The following is a 15,028-nucleotide window of genomic DNA, read 5'->3' as shown; positions in this document are numbered from 1 at the left end:
AAACAAAAAAAGTCTGTTTACGGTATCCCGACCGACCCTATTTTTTCGCGCGACCCTAGACTTTTTTTTTGGCATTTGGGGGAGAAAAAAACTTTAAAAAAACCAGGTCTCTGTTTTTTGGCAAAATAACTTAAAATTTAATAAAAATATGGGTTTTTTGGAAAAATAAAAAATAAAAATCCCGACCTACCGACCCTATTTTTTTGCCTATGTTACCGTAAACAGACTTTTTTTTTGGGGGGGGGGGGGGGGCCTAACTAGCTTGTTTTCTTGCGAAGAAGTTTCATTTTGTGTTTGCTAGTCCTTCTCTCTTAGGTTAACCCTTAGGCCTAAATAGAGTGAATAAGCTTTGATAGACATTCAGCAAAAATTGAATACAGAAGAAATCACAAAAGGACCATATTAGGAGCCTGGGCGTACACATAAAATTATCACTGATTTAGTGGTAAAAACGTTTCGCCCGTCTAACTACCACAATAATGACGTGTTGATTGTTGGTACATTGTGTTGATCTATACGCGGCTTTGTTCATTAGCTAAGTTCTACACAAACGTGCGGCTGCTAATCTGAATTGGATGTAAACTCTGCATAGAAATTACTCGGGTTGTTGAGTACTGGTATTTGTCAATGTGGAGGGATGGCCTTATCCCCTGTAAATGTCTGGAACCTTACGGTCTAACGGCACCGCTACTCAGTAAAAATATAATCTGTTCTAAGTGCTTCGTTAAGTGCTCGCATAGAACCTGCATGTATTAAAAGGTTTTGTATTAGTTGTATATCAGTGGAGGCTTTTACAGGTTTAGGACAGCGAAATAAAATCCACACAAATAAAAGAAACAGCAGACATAAGAGTTTCCATAATGCCGTTTGCCTCGCTGACTTCAGTGGAAAAGCAGGAGTGGTATACGACCCGCTAAAGTCACGTGACGGTTTTAAACTTGCGCGACCTACCTCTCGGCGCTATATGTCAGAGGCTAACGGCAACTGCCGCCGGGTAATCTTTTGATGTTCGGATGGCTGTGTCCGCATCTGAGTCTGACGCAATCGGTCGCCTTGCTGACCGTGGTTATCTTGTCTGGTAGGAAGCGTCGAGTGGCGGTGATTTTCTTTGATAAGGGTGTTTGTGCGCATGCGAACAGGGCAAGAAGCGAGGTAACAAACTCATTATCTAGAGGGGTTTAATAATTGACTCATGTATTATTATTATTATTATTGTGATCATTTTTATGCGCCTAATCTAGATATAGCCCTAGGCGCTTACATATTAATTTCTGCCGTTTGAAATGGAATTTTTTACAGACAGACAGACAAACAGACATTTTTTACACACAATATATAACGCATTCACATCGGCCAGTAAAGCTCAGTAGCCTATTAGGCGAGCATTCACCTTTCACGGCCTTTATTCCAAGTCAAACGGGTATAACAGTTAAAATCGGAAATTACACCGCAGTAGCTAAGAATGTTTTTGCCGCTGACACCCCTTCAAATGTCTCACTACTTGTGAATAGCACTCCAGGTCCCTGCCAGACTAGTTTGACACGACCTCATTTACATTATATGCCCTATATTTGTTTTAAATCTCGAGGGCTAGTTATGGGTTATTTTTTAGCAAGCTTCTAGATGAATTAATGAAAATAGCCTTTAGCTTTTATTTTCTTCGATTTGTTGAAGATGGTCCCATAATTATAGCAACACACACGTAATTTGAGATTTTGCTTTTGTTTTTGTTTGCAGTAGAAACTCGAGGTCAACACTTCTAAAATGTATCAAAGACGGTCTTGGCTGTCATATGTGTGTGATTACAGCTTTGGCTGTGGACAGAAACGAGTCAGTTTTAAGCGGCGAATTTAGAGTGAACGCTGCCAAAAGTGAAAACAAAAGAGAAAAAGCCTAACGGTTTTGAAGTTTGTGTTTCTGCAACTGTTTTTAAAGTGTGAATACAGCGAACAAAATTGTTTTTTATCCTACATACGTGAGAGAGATACCCGTGAGATAAAAATCGTTCAAATCACACGTGTGTATATCATGTAAATGAGGTCAACCGGAAGGTCAAGCTATGTAAATTAGTAGTACATGGGATCAACCGGAAGGTAGTTATTACACATTCATGAAGAACTACTTTTGCAACAAAATGGCAACTGCCACGAAAACCGATTTGTCAACACTGAACGAATTTTTGAGTGATGAGCTGTTCGAAGACATGTTTGGTGATGACGCGAATGACGAAGTCGATGAAGAAAAGAGTGAGTCATTCATGATTTATGATTTTTCTCCAATAGACTCATTCGTTCAGACAAACAAGAACAAGAACACTCTCCGAAAAAGGGATATACGTCGCCTATCGACGTTTATGGCGAAACACGGGGACAAAAGAAACATTAGGCGTGATTAGCACCATCCAACCACAAGAATTATGCAAAATTCTCTGCTCTTTTTTCATGAGTTTGAAAAAACCGGATGGCAAAGAGTATGAACCATCCACGCTGAGGGGCCTTCTTAGCAGCATCCATCGACAGTTGAAGTCTAAAAAGTACTGTGCATCCGTTAACTGAGAGAAGTCGTGAAGACAAAGCAGAAGATTGTTAAACAGGAAGGTTAATTGTGGCAACTTACCTAACAGGGGTCAACCGCTGAAACATGAAGATGTTGACAAGCTGTGGCAGACAAAACAGCTCCGAGTCGCAGATCCAGAAGCAATCCTGAATACTCTGTGGTGGCAAAACACAGTCAACTTTGATCTGCGCAGCCGAGCGTGACTCCTCACAGGCACATGCAGTGGGGAGACGTGTCCTTACATGAAGACAGTAATGGCAGAGAATATCTCCAATTTTGCGAAAGACAATCCAAAACATGCCAGGGCGACAATCCAAAGTCTGTGCGTGATGTCTGTCCGAAAGCTTGGGCGTCGAACGATGAGTGCTGCCCTGTCGCAGTTTACAAAACATTTGGACGAATCTTCGTTTGCGAGTCGCTGACATCCACTTTGCGTCAAATCATGCATCCGCACCGAATATGCATACCAGCGCTCATTGGTCTAAAACATATGTAAATATTGTGCAGCAAAGGGAAGCTACCCACGGGAAAATAATCATCGAATATCCTGTTATTAACCAATGAGCGCTGGTATGCATATTCGGTGCGGATGCATGATTTGACGCAAAGTGGATGTTAGCGGCTCGCAAACGAAGATTCGTCCAAATGATGGTTAAAAACAACCTGCAACCGATGGAAGCTGAAAATTAAAGGTACATACAGTTCAAACAATCATTCAACTGTATTTATTTGACCTTACACAGACTGTAGGAAGAGGCAAACCGTCTTGAACAATATTTTCCCCCAGGAAGCGACTCCAAGAACACAGAAGACTCGAAGGTGAGTGACGTACCTTGTAGTCTTTCTGTGATAGTAGTAGTCCAGTGGACGATACCTTCCGCCTGTGGTCCATACTAGGAGCCCTTTATGACGGCTTACTAGTGCCAAAACCTGGGGTTACCCATTATCACGTGATAATTACTAATTAACGCTGTCAGTTACTGTTTTCACTCGTTAGTTACTCATTTTCACGGGATAATTAGTCATTTTCACGGGAAAATGACTAATTTTTAGTTTTGGCACTAGCAATCCATCAGGAAGTGAGCCAAAACTAGTAATTAGTAATTAACAGGTGAAAGTTAGTAATTATTCCGGGAAAATTAGTAATTTTCCAGGGAAAATTAGTAATAAACACGTGAAAATGGTAATTATCAAGGGAACATTACTAATTTTCCCTTGATAATTACAATTATGAGGTTTTGGCACTAGTAAGCCGTCATAGCCCTTCCCATAATTTTGTAAGTGACACCTATGTCAATCTACAAAATGTATTCAGAAAAATATGCCACTGCACAAAATGCAACCATGAAATGGGCTTTTGGTTTGTGTGACAGGATGCTCATAGACCTTGTGAAGTGGTGAGCGTGATCGTGTCTGCGAGACCTTTAATGATATACGATACCGATACATGCACAGCCTATTGGTGACTTTACGAGTAATTTTCTCCTGCTGATATGATAAAGCTACAGAGACAAACTTCATTCTCGAAATTCTGTGTCAGTTTCTGGGAGACATGCAGAATATTTACGTGACGCCATTATTCGTGTTATTACGTCTTCCAAAACTTTGTTTCGCTTTTGACATCCCAGAGGTTTAACTATGGAAGTGAGGCTCAAGGAGGCACGTCTTGTTTGTTTTTTCATCGGTGTTGTTTTTCATTAATTTGAGCTATTTCGTGAATAAGTGGTGTGACATATATTTGGAGAGAACCACTCGTGACATGACCGGTGGTTGACCCCACTGACAGGGGAACATCAATGACGCCGCCCACCATGCAGAGAGAGAGAGAAAGAGATGTATATGTCGTGCCGAATTCAAAATATAATCTAAGTGCTTCGTTAAGTGCTCGCATATAACCTGCTCCTTTTATTTTTTTAACTGGTATCGAAAGGTTTTGTGTTGCCTCGGGCGAAGTTAAGTGGATGTGTGTGTGTGTGTGTGTGTAATAGTATGTGTATGTGAGTGTGTGTGTTTGAGCGCATGTGTGTGTGTGTGTGTGTGTGTGTGTATGTATGTCAGGGGTGTTGCTAGACATTTTAATGTTGGGACATTTGGCCGAAACTGTCAGAAAGCTTTAGGACATCTTGGAAAATGTTCGGCTAATATGTTGGCTCATCCAAAGTCACCGCAACATTGAAGCACAAGACTCCAGAGGGGAACACCAATACATACAATCATTGTCTTAGGAACACAGATTACAGGGGGGGAGCTGTTAAGCCGGGGGGGGGGGGGGGGTGTGTGTGTTACAACCTGGGGTCTAGAGTCCCGATGGGGGGTCTGGAGGGCAAAGCTGAAGCTGAAGAATTTTAGCTATTTTATAAACAATTTGTGGCTTATCCTTGATTCTAAACATGATCAACTGGTGTCAGCAGCCACTCATTAATACTTTTAACGTTAGTATTAAATAATGGCAATTTATCTTCACTGATATCTGCTCCCAACGTCATATAGTATGGTTAGAAGGAAAACATGTCTCATACTGTGACAGTTAAACAATTAACTCTTCCCCCGGCTTTACAGACAGAAAAAACACACCTTTTTTGTGGGGGGGGGGAGGGGTCAGGAACCCCTGTAACAACCCCCCCCCCCTAATCCGCCCCTGGATTATATGTTGCATACTGCATCTGAAACAATCAGCTTTGCTGATTTAACTAAAACAGACACCAGTTCTCTGAAACTTTTTCAAACCTTTAACTTAAGTTCTTGAAAGTAAAACTCTTCGAATCTTGTGCAAATCTTGACAAGCCTTGGGAAACACGACCGGTAAAACACCAATAAAAGACTGTGTAGGGTGAGCCATTATGCTTGAAAACCACGATTTGGAGGACGCTTTTCATTCTCTGGCTCAGCAGATTTCGATTCGCGGTGACTATCGTCTGCTACACTATGACCCCCCTCCCATACACACACACACACACACACTAACAAACACACACACACACATACACTGCAACCACTACGAAGGGTAGTCAGTAGACAATGTTCAGAAATAACTCTGTCAGGTTTATATGGGTTGTGAAAGAGTGAGTACCCTTGCTTTTAGTGAGGCAAACTTTCCCACGTGACACAGGCCAGTCACTAGCGAGCGGTGTGTCTGAAGCACTTTGACAAGGAGCACGTGTGGAAAGTTTGCCTCAATAAAAGCAAAAAATAGTCACTCTTTCACAGCCCATTCAAACTCGTTATTTTCGGAGTTCGTCTATTGAATCTCTACTTTTCTTTTGAGGGAACAGTCACATTATGCAATATGATATTATTGTGATGAATGAAAGGAGACCACGGGAGAGAATGATTTTTACTCACAAACTGAGATCACATGAACATTATAATGAGAATAGTCTCTGCCCACAAACGGAGATCAGAAAAAACATTATATTGAGAATAGTCTCTGCTTACAAACTCGGGTCACATATAAACATGATATTGAGAATAGTCTACTCACAAACGGAGATCACATGATCACTTATATTGAGAATTGTCTACTCAAAAACTGAGATCACTTAAACATTATATTGAGAATAGCCGCTACTGGCGGGGATATAGCTCAGTTGGTAGCGCGCTGGATTTGTATTCAGTTGGCCGCTGTCAGCGTGAGTTCGATCCCAGGTTCGGCGGAAATTTATTTCAGAGTCAACTTTGTGTGCAGACTCTCTTCGGTGTCCGAACCCTCCCCCCGTGTACACTACATTGGGTGTGCACGTTAAAGATCCCACGATTGACAAAAGGGTCTTTCCTGGCAAAATTGCTTAGGCACAGTTAATAATTGTCTACCTATACCCGTGTGACTTGGAATAATAGGCCGTGAAAGGTAAATATGCGCCGAAATGGCTGCAATCTACTGGCCGTATAAAATTTCATCTCACACGGCATCACTGCAGAGCGCCTAGAACTGTACCCACGGAATATGCGCGATATAAGCCTCATTGATTGATTGATACTCACAAACTGAGAGCACATAATTATGTACATTTAATTGAGAATAGTCTTTGGTCACAAAATAAGATCACAGGAACAACATTTTGGGGATACCATCTACTCAGGAACTGGGATCACACGGGGATCATGTTCAGAATATTCTTCACTCACTCAAGACAGCAGGCAGGCAGATAGACAGAGCAACCAACAGACATAAGATGAATTGATGCCTTGTTGAAAAACGATTTGTGTGTGTGTTGTTGGTCGATCCGTTTCATCCTTATCGAGTCATCTTCTTCAGTAGTTTTTGGTTTCGCACGCAGCTCGTTATGTATATAAAAAAAAAATTTTAAACTCGCAAGTAAATGTATGCAGTCACAACGACTTATTGGATTTGTTCCACATGTAATTGATTATGTGTTAAAACACACAGTGTGATTGGGGATAAGACTTCGAGGCACAATACGGACATGAGCTATGCATACAGAGCAATATTGTCCACAAGCAATCAGCGATGTTTGAGGTAAACGCACACCGTTGCAAGGCAAGGCATTTCTCAGCACACCCCTGGAGTATTTACAGTCACAAAGGTTTCATATAAATATTGAATTAAGAATGTACATCCTCCTAGTAAGTGTTTACTTGTTTGGCATCTTTGTTGGGAGTATTTATAGTCAAAAAGTATTCGTAGAAAAAATATTGAATCAAGAATGAACAACCTCATAGTTTGTCAACTTGTCTTGCTTTCTTTCTTTCTTTCTTTATTTGGTGTTCAACGTCGTTTTCAACCGTTCAAGGCTATATCGCGACGGACTTGTCTTGCTAATTTGCTGCAGTATTATATGCTTTTGCACACAACACATGCCGGGGGAAGGCCTTCTTTTATTTATCCCAAAGTGGACTTCGCGAAGTTGTTTTATAACCGAAAATTCAGTGCCAAAGCTTTGTGCAGCGAGCTTTGTCAAGTAGACTTTGCGAAGTTGTTTTATAACCGAAAATTCAGTGCCAAAGCTTTGTGCAGCGAGCTTTGTCAAGTAGACTTTGCGAAGTTGTTTTATAACCGAAAATTCAGTGCCAAAGCTTTGTGCAGCGAGCTTTGTCAAGTGGACTTCGCGAAGTTGTTTTATAACCGAAAATTCAGTGCCAAAGCTTTGTGCAGCGAGCTTTGTCAAGTACAGGGTTCGTACAGGTCATGGAAAACCTGGAAAGTCATGGAATTTGATTTTTAATTTTCCAGGCCTGGAAAGTCATGGAATTTCAATTCAAGTCATGGAAAGTCATGGAATTTAACAAAAATAAGAAAGAAACAAAAAATTAACCTTTAGCACGCCAGCGGCTATTTTCGTCGCCCAGCCATTCCCCCCCCCCCCCCCCCCCCCTTTGCCAGCCAGCAGCGATTTGCGTCGCCAGCACAAGGCTTGTTCGTATGACCAACTTCTCGTTCGTATTTGCATACAAGAATAACGGTATTTTTAACGGCACTTGAGCCAAAGCGAGGCTCACTTCCTTCCGTTATCTCGTAGTGTCGTCTGCGCTGCATTTGAGTCGGTTTCGTCGAAGTTTTCTGCTTTTGATTTTGCATTGATAAAGTACTTTAGCGCTTCGACAAGCAAGATGGAGGATGATGAGTTTGAAACTTTCTTTCGAGTTGTTTCTTGACAACAAAAAGTATGCGGAATTGGAACGAATTACCAAGGAAGATCATCGCAATGAACTGTGTATCGCGGTGAAAAAAATGACAGTTCGTCAAGTCACAGTGACGGTTACGAAACGGAATTTACGAAAGTGCAGATGGATACAAACAGTGGCTGGTCCAGTTTAGTGAAATGACAGGACCAGCAAACATTACCGATAATCTGACTGCGTAGCAAATGCTTGACTTGCTTGTCGAAGAGACACTGCGTAGAAACTGACTCAAATTCAGTGCAAAGCAAGCCAGTGTCAAAACTGGCAGTGACAAGACGTAAAAAGTTTGCGTGTTCGGAAATGGCGACCTGTGGATCTAGTCATGGAAAATGTTATTGAGGCTCATGGAAAGTCATGGAAAAGTCATGGAATTTTGTTTCTGAAAACCAGTGGGGACCCTGGAAGTAGACTTTGCGGAGCCGACTTGAATGAATGTTATGCTTAAAGGGGATTATCAGAGTTATCAGAATTTCTGTACAAGGTAGAACTCCGGAAAGGCATGCTGTCTGTTCCATGTTGCCGCATGGAGCGCCACAGTAGGTAGAGGAAAGCCTTCTGGAAGTCTCGTCGAAACAAACCATAAATCAGCGGGTTCACAGCACTGCTCATGAACTGAAAGAACGTGGCCAGAATATTGGCATAACCAGGCAAGGCGTCAGGGACGGGGACACACACTTTGTACAGCTTGGTGACGCTGAACGGTGTCATGCAGATGAAGAACGCCAGCACCACGATCAGAAGGCTGCGCACAGCTTTGGAGCTTTCACTGTATGTTACTTTCTCCCGTTTTGCCACCTGAACATTGTGGCCACCGGGTTGTCCATTTTGATCGCCAGGCGTTCCGTTCCCGTCCAGCCTACCGCCACTGACTGTGGCGAGACCGATGGCCGGCCGAGGACGGGGTTTGATCTTCTTGGCAGTTCTGAAGACTTTGCAGTAGGCGATGGAAAGCACCACACCAGGTAGCATGAAGCACACGACGAAGGCCACGATGACGTAGGTCAGAACGGGGTTGCCATAGCGATGCCACTGGATGGCGCACGTGACCTCCCAGTAATCGTACTCCACCCAGCCACAGAGGATGGGGGCCAGGCCAAAGGCGAATCCCTGCAGCCAGGTGTAGGCGATGAGGACCAGCACCTTGATAAGAATTATGATAAGGTTATCAATAACGTATGAATCGCCTCGTTCTCACTAAAGCTCACAGTGATATTTACAATAGCATGTGTTACGACACAAACAGTGACATTGGAAAAGAATGGCATTGAGACGTGCAGCTTAGGTTTTGGAGAGTTGTTTGTTATAGAGTCTGACTGCTGTTCTTTTGGCAGACTCTTTTTGTTTACCAAAGCATATTTTTGTAATGCGTGATTTAGCCCAAACTCCTGTTTGACTGTCTTTGCATTCAAATGTAATTCAAGTCAGGGTTGGATCTAGGGTGAGTTCCTTGGTTTCCGTTGGTCCCCCAGCATGTCGTAAGAGGCGACTAACGGATTCTGTTTCTCCTTTTACCCTTGTTAAATGTTTCTTGTATAGAATATAGTCAATTTTTGTAAAGATTTTAGTCAAGCAGTATGTAAGAAATGTTAAGTCCTTTGTACTGGAAACTTGCATTCTCCCAGTAAGGTAATACATTGTACTACGTTGCAAGCCCCTGGAGCAAATTTTTGATTAGTGCTTTTGTGAACAAGAAACAATTGACAAGTGGCTCTATCCCATCTTCCCCCTTCCCCCGTCGCGATATAACCCTTCGTGGTTGAAAACGAGTTAAACACCAAATAAAGAAAGAAATCACACACATGGTCCTGCCCTGCAAGTGTTGAGTGCACTTTGTTAGAAACATGTGTGATGTATTACCTTGGGCTTTGTGACCAACACGTGGTATCGCAGAGAGTGGTGGATGGCCATGTAGCGGTCAAGGCTGATGAGGGACAGGGTCAGCATGGACACGATGATAAAACAGTAGTTGGCCCCGCACACCATAGAGCACCACGCTCTGCCCATGGGCCATCTGAAACCATCATGGAGTTAGTGGATAGCAAGGCATGGTGGATCAAGTTGTGAAAAGACTTGCAGGTACATTATATATCGGGGAAAGTTTTCCACAGTACCATTGAACGTTGGAAAGTGTGCTAGAAACCTTCAGTTGGTGCATGTTTTTGGATCAGATATTTACTTGAAAAAGAAAGAAAGAATGTTTTTATTAAAGTGATAATGAAATAGAAAGAGAGATTGAAATGTCAAGTCATTCAGGGAGGTGTCCATAGTCTTAGCAAGAAGCATGCAGACGTTTTTTGGAGAAAGGAGGGGGAAAGGTTAGGTAAAGTTAACCCTACATGAGATATAGAAGAAAAAGGGCTGCGAAACAAGCTCAAAAGAAAAATTCACCCACCTGTCGGCACCAACAGCCACAGCTGAACTGACCATGACGACAAAGGCACTGCTGAGGTCGGTGATTGACAGGTTGACAATGAAGAGGTTGGACACTTCATCCCTCAGCCGATGGTACATGAACACAGCGAAAATGACCAGGATGTTGCCCACAAGACCCATCACCGCGATCAGGACGATCAGAAAACTGACGGTGACGTTGAGCCCGTAGCTTCGACTTTCAAGTGGCCCATCGGGGTCGGAGAGAGTGGTGTTGTTCAGTGAGGTGTTCATCGTCTTAGCAAGCAGCAGGCGGGTGTTGGAGGAATCAGATCATAGTGTGGAACCTGAAATGGAGGACCATGCTGAGTGAATCAGATCATAGTGTGGAACCTGAAATGGAGGACCATGCTGAGTGAATCAGATCATAGTGTGGAACCTGAAATGGAGGACCATGCTGAGTGAATCAGATCATAGTGTGGAACCTGAAATGGAGGACCATGCTGAGTCAAACTACAAATGTCAGAGTGATCAGAGAACTAATGGTGATGTTTTAAGCCTGTGACTGTCAAGTGGCGCTTCAAATTTCAGAGAGAACAGAGCTGTCTAGGTTTAGTATTCATGGTCTTATCCAGAAGCAAACTGCTATTGTAGGATATCATAGTTGAAATCTGAAATGGAGAACCATGCTGGGCAACACTTCAATGTCAAGATATCAGAAAACGTATGGGGATGTTAAGCCTGTGGTTGCAGGGACTCAGCTGATAACTATGAGTGGTTTGTTTTGAAATTTCGTTAGTCTGAAGTTTCATTAATTAAAAACAAATTATTGTTTATTTTCTTTGATATAAGGTAAAGACAGCCATACATTATGATGCGAATATTGTTTTTAAAAAGATCAATATATGATGACATATGATCATTTTGATGCTACACATGTTGACACGTACATTTTTTTCACGTACAATACAATACAATACAATACAATAACTTTATTAATCTCTAAAAGAGAAATTACATTGCTGAGCGTTTGTGTCCGTAATAATAACATACATAAAACATTCAAAATAAACATTTGTTCTTTGTCCTGAGAAAATATAGTACATTGGTTATCACATAAGAAAGTATATTAAAAATAAATTAACTTGCATTCACCATCAACAATGCACAAAAGAAAGTCAGCACCTTGCCGGTTATCACATATTGTCTAAGAGAGTATGACTATTTTTAGTCCTTTTGTATAATGTAAAAGTTTTTCTGAACCGCATAATTCAATGTGCAATCGATACATTGCAACCAGAAAGAGACAAAATAAGTGTGAAGGGAATTTTAAAGGTGAAAGACAAAAAATGGGTGTGCGGTAGGTGTAAAGAGAATTGGATCATTGGATGGGTGTGCGGTAGATGTAAAGAGAATTGGATCATTGGATGGGTGTGCGGTAGGTGTAAAGAGAATTGGATCATTGGATGGGTGTGCGGTAGATGTAAAGAGAATTGGATCATTAGATGGGTGTGCGGTAGGTGTAAAGAGAATTGGATCATTGGATGGGTGTGCGGTAGGTGTAAAGAGAATTGGATCATTAGATGGGTGTGCGGTAGGTGTAAAGAGAATTGGATCATTGGATGGGTGTGCGGTAGGTGTAAAGAGAATTGGATCATTAGATGGGTGTGCGGTAGATGTAAAGAGAATTGGATCATTAGATGGGTGTGCGGTAGGTGTAAAGAGAATTGGATCATTAGATGGGTGTGCGGTAGGTGTAAAGAGAATTGGATCATTGGATGGGTGTGCGGTAGGTGTAAAGAGAATTGGATCATTAGATGGGTGTGCGGTAGGTGTAAAGAGAATTGGATCATTGGATGGGTGTGCGGTAGGTGTAAAGAGAATTGGATCATTAGATGGGTGTGCGGTAGGTGTAAAGAGAATTGGATCATTGGATGGGTGTGCGGTAGGTGTAAAGAGAATTGGATCATTAGATGGGTGTGCGGTAGATGTAAAGAGAATTGGATCATTAGATGGGTGTGCGGTAGGTGTAAAGAGAATTGGATCATTAGATGGGTGTGCGGTAGGTGTAAAGAGAATTGGATCATTAGATGGGTGTGCGGTAGGTGTAAAGAGAATTGGATCATTAGATGGGTGTGCGGTAGATGTAAAGAGAATTGGATCATTAGATGGGTGTGCGGTAGATGTAAAGAGAATTGGATCATTAGATGGGTGTGCGGTAGATGTAAAGAGAATTGGATCATTAGATGGGTGTGCGGTAGATGTAAAGAGAATTGGATCATTAGATGGGTGTGCGGTAGGTGTAAAGAGAATTGGATCATTAGATGGGTGTGCGGTAGATGTAAAGAGAATTGGATCATTAGATGGGTGTGCGGTAGATGTAAAGAGAATTGGATCATTAGATGGGTGTGCGGTAGGTGTAAAGAGAATTGGATCATTAGATGGGTGTGCGGTAGATGTAAAGAGAATTGGATCATTGGATGGGTGTGCGGTAGGTGTAAAGAGAATTGGATCATTAGATGGGTGTGCGGTAGATGTAAAGAGAATTGGATCATTAGATGGGTGTGCGGTAGATGTAAAGAGAATTGGATCATTAGATGGGTGTGCGGTAGGTGTAAAGAGAATTGGATCATTAGATGGGTGTGCGGTAGGTGTAAAGAGAATTGGATCATTAGATGGGTGTGCGGTAGATGTAAAGAGAATTGGATCATTAGATGGGTGTGCGGTAGATGTAAAGAGAATTGGATCATTAGATGGGTGTGCGGTAGATGTAAAGAGAATTGGATCATTAGATGGGTGTGCGGTAGGTGTAAAGAGAATTGGATCATTAGATGGGTGTGCGGTAGATGTAAAGAGAATTGGATCATTAGATGGGTGTGCGGTAGATGTAAAGAGAATTGGATCATTAGATGGGTGTGCGGTAGATGTAAAGAGAATTGGATCATTAGATGGGTGTGCGGTAGGTGTAAAGAGAATTGGATCATTAGATGGGTGTGCGGTAGATGTAAAGAGAATTGGATCATTAGATGGGTGTGCGGTAGATGTAAAGAGAATTGGATCATTAGATGGGTGTGCGGTAGATGTAAAGAGAATTGGATCATTAGATGGGTGTGCGGTAGATGTAAAGAGAATTGGATCATTAGATGGGTGTGCGGTAGGTGTAAAGAGAATTGGATCATTAGATGGGTGTGCGGTAGGTGTAAAGAGAATTGGATCATTAGATGGCTCCGAAATAGGAGTAGAGAACAATGTGAATCGATTTGATCAAATGTCACTGGTTTCAGGTTTAAGGACAGTACTGAGAATGTCACATGAAACTAGATAATGGTGTGAATGGGATAGTCTGTGGATAGGAACATAATTATTTAGCCTTACATTTATTTTAAATTCTAGATCAACTCAGTACAACCGCGATGCAGATTATTTAATGCAAGAGGTAAATTTAATGGGAAAGAATAGAAAGAAAAATTGACAAAAGAAAGCAAAATGCAAAAACATGTAGTTTATTAAATTATACAGCGAAGGCCAGTTTTCATGTTCACACTGTTCCTAGAGGTTGTCATCAAACCAGTATGGCGCCAGTGGAGGTTTTTTTAATCTTTTTATTTTTAACAGCTTACTGGTAACCTGGATAGCATTTAAATGTAGATTTGAATTCTTATAATTAATTCACACGGTTATAAATGGTGAAGCAATGGGGAAGCAATCTCATAACAATTTATTTGGTTTTCGCTTGATGAAATCAAAATGCAAAATTATTGATTTGATTCTATTACCCCCAGGAATAAGAGTATGACTGCCTAAATGGGAAGGGAAAAAACGGCCAAACACATTAAAGCCTACTTGTGCTTATATTTGTGTTCATGAGGGGCCACTGCAGACCAAGAACGAAGAAGAAAAAAAGAAGAACATTCTATTACAGACCAACAAAACAAAATAAGTGCTCACCTTTTAAGTCAGTAGCAGTTAGACTACTACCACAAGCAAGAATCAGTTGATATGAATTGTCCCCATATCACACAAGGAAAAGAACAGATTATCCTCAACGAATTAGCAGATAAGAGCCAAAGACATTTCTGCTTCACCACAGACTGTGTTTACACATTGACTGACTTTCCTCGTGATATATTTATTTATTAAGGAGATATGCAGCCTTTTCCTGGTATACTTCGTCCTAGAACTGTGTTTCAAGTTTGAGACACGCAGTGCTGTATCTGAGACACCACCTGTGGTGCTCATAATATATAACGGAACCAAGCCTGTAAACACTAAGCTTGATTGATTGGAATGTGGTGATGAAACGAGATGCTGGGCGGTATAATGCCTTGCCCTAGGCTGCCCTGCTTTGTCATTGATTTTTTGACTGACAGGCTCAGTACCTGACTGAGTGGGCGGAGCTTGTCAGAGTTTGTTCGCGCTTTGTTAGAGTTGGTTTTCCCCTCATGACCAATAACAACACTAT

The 15,028-nt window shown here is 41.7% G+C and overlaps 2 protein-coding genes across 5 annotated transcripts in view; one reads left to right on the top strand and one right to left on the bottom strand.

Moving 5' to 3' along the window:
- LOC138952350 (spectrin beta chain, non-erythrocytic 5-like) overlaps nucleotides 1–15,028 on the top strand; it is a 281,446-nt gene that overhangs the window by 155,195 nt on the left and 111,223 nt on the right. The gene's annotated exons all lie outside the window — the stretch shown is intronic.
- Nucleotides 7,934–14,673, bottom strand: LOC138952347 (alpha-1D adrenergic receptor-like). The gene is made up of 4 exons (XM_070323994.1): nucleotides 14,515–14,673; nucleotides 10,589–10,913; nucleotides 10,054–10,207; nucleotides 7,934–9,336 (listed from the first exon to the last, which is right to left on the bottom strand). The coding sequence occupies exons 2-4, from the start codon at nucleotides 10,858–10,860 to the stop codon at nucleotides 8,638–8,640; spliced, it is 1,125 nt and encodes a 374-aa protein (XP_070180095.1). The 5' UTR covers nucleotides 10,861–10,913; nucleotides 14,515–14,673; the 3' UTR covers nucleotides 7,934–8,637.

The sequence above is a fragment of the Littorina saxatilis genome, linkage group LG17 (assembly GCF_037325665.1).
Source record: "Littorina saxatilis isolate snail1 linkage group LG17, US_GU_Lsax_2.0, whole genome shotgun sequence".
Classification (NCBI taxonomy): domain Eukaryota; kingdom Metazoa; phylum Mollusca; class Gastropoda; order Littorinimorpha; family Littorinidae; genus Littorina; species Littorina saxatilis.
This window is presented reverse-complemented; position numbering and strand designations above follow the sequence as displayed.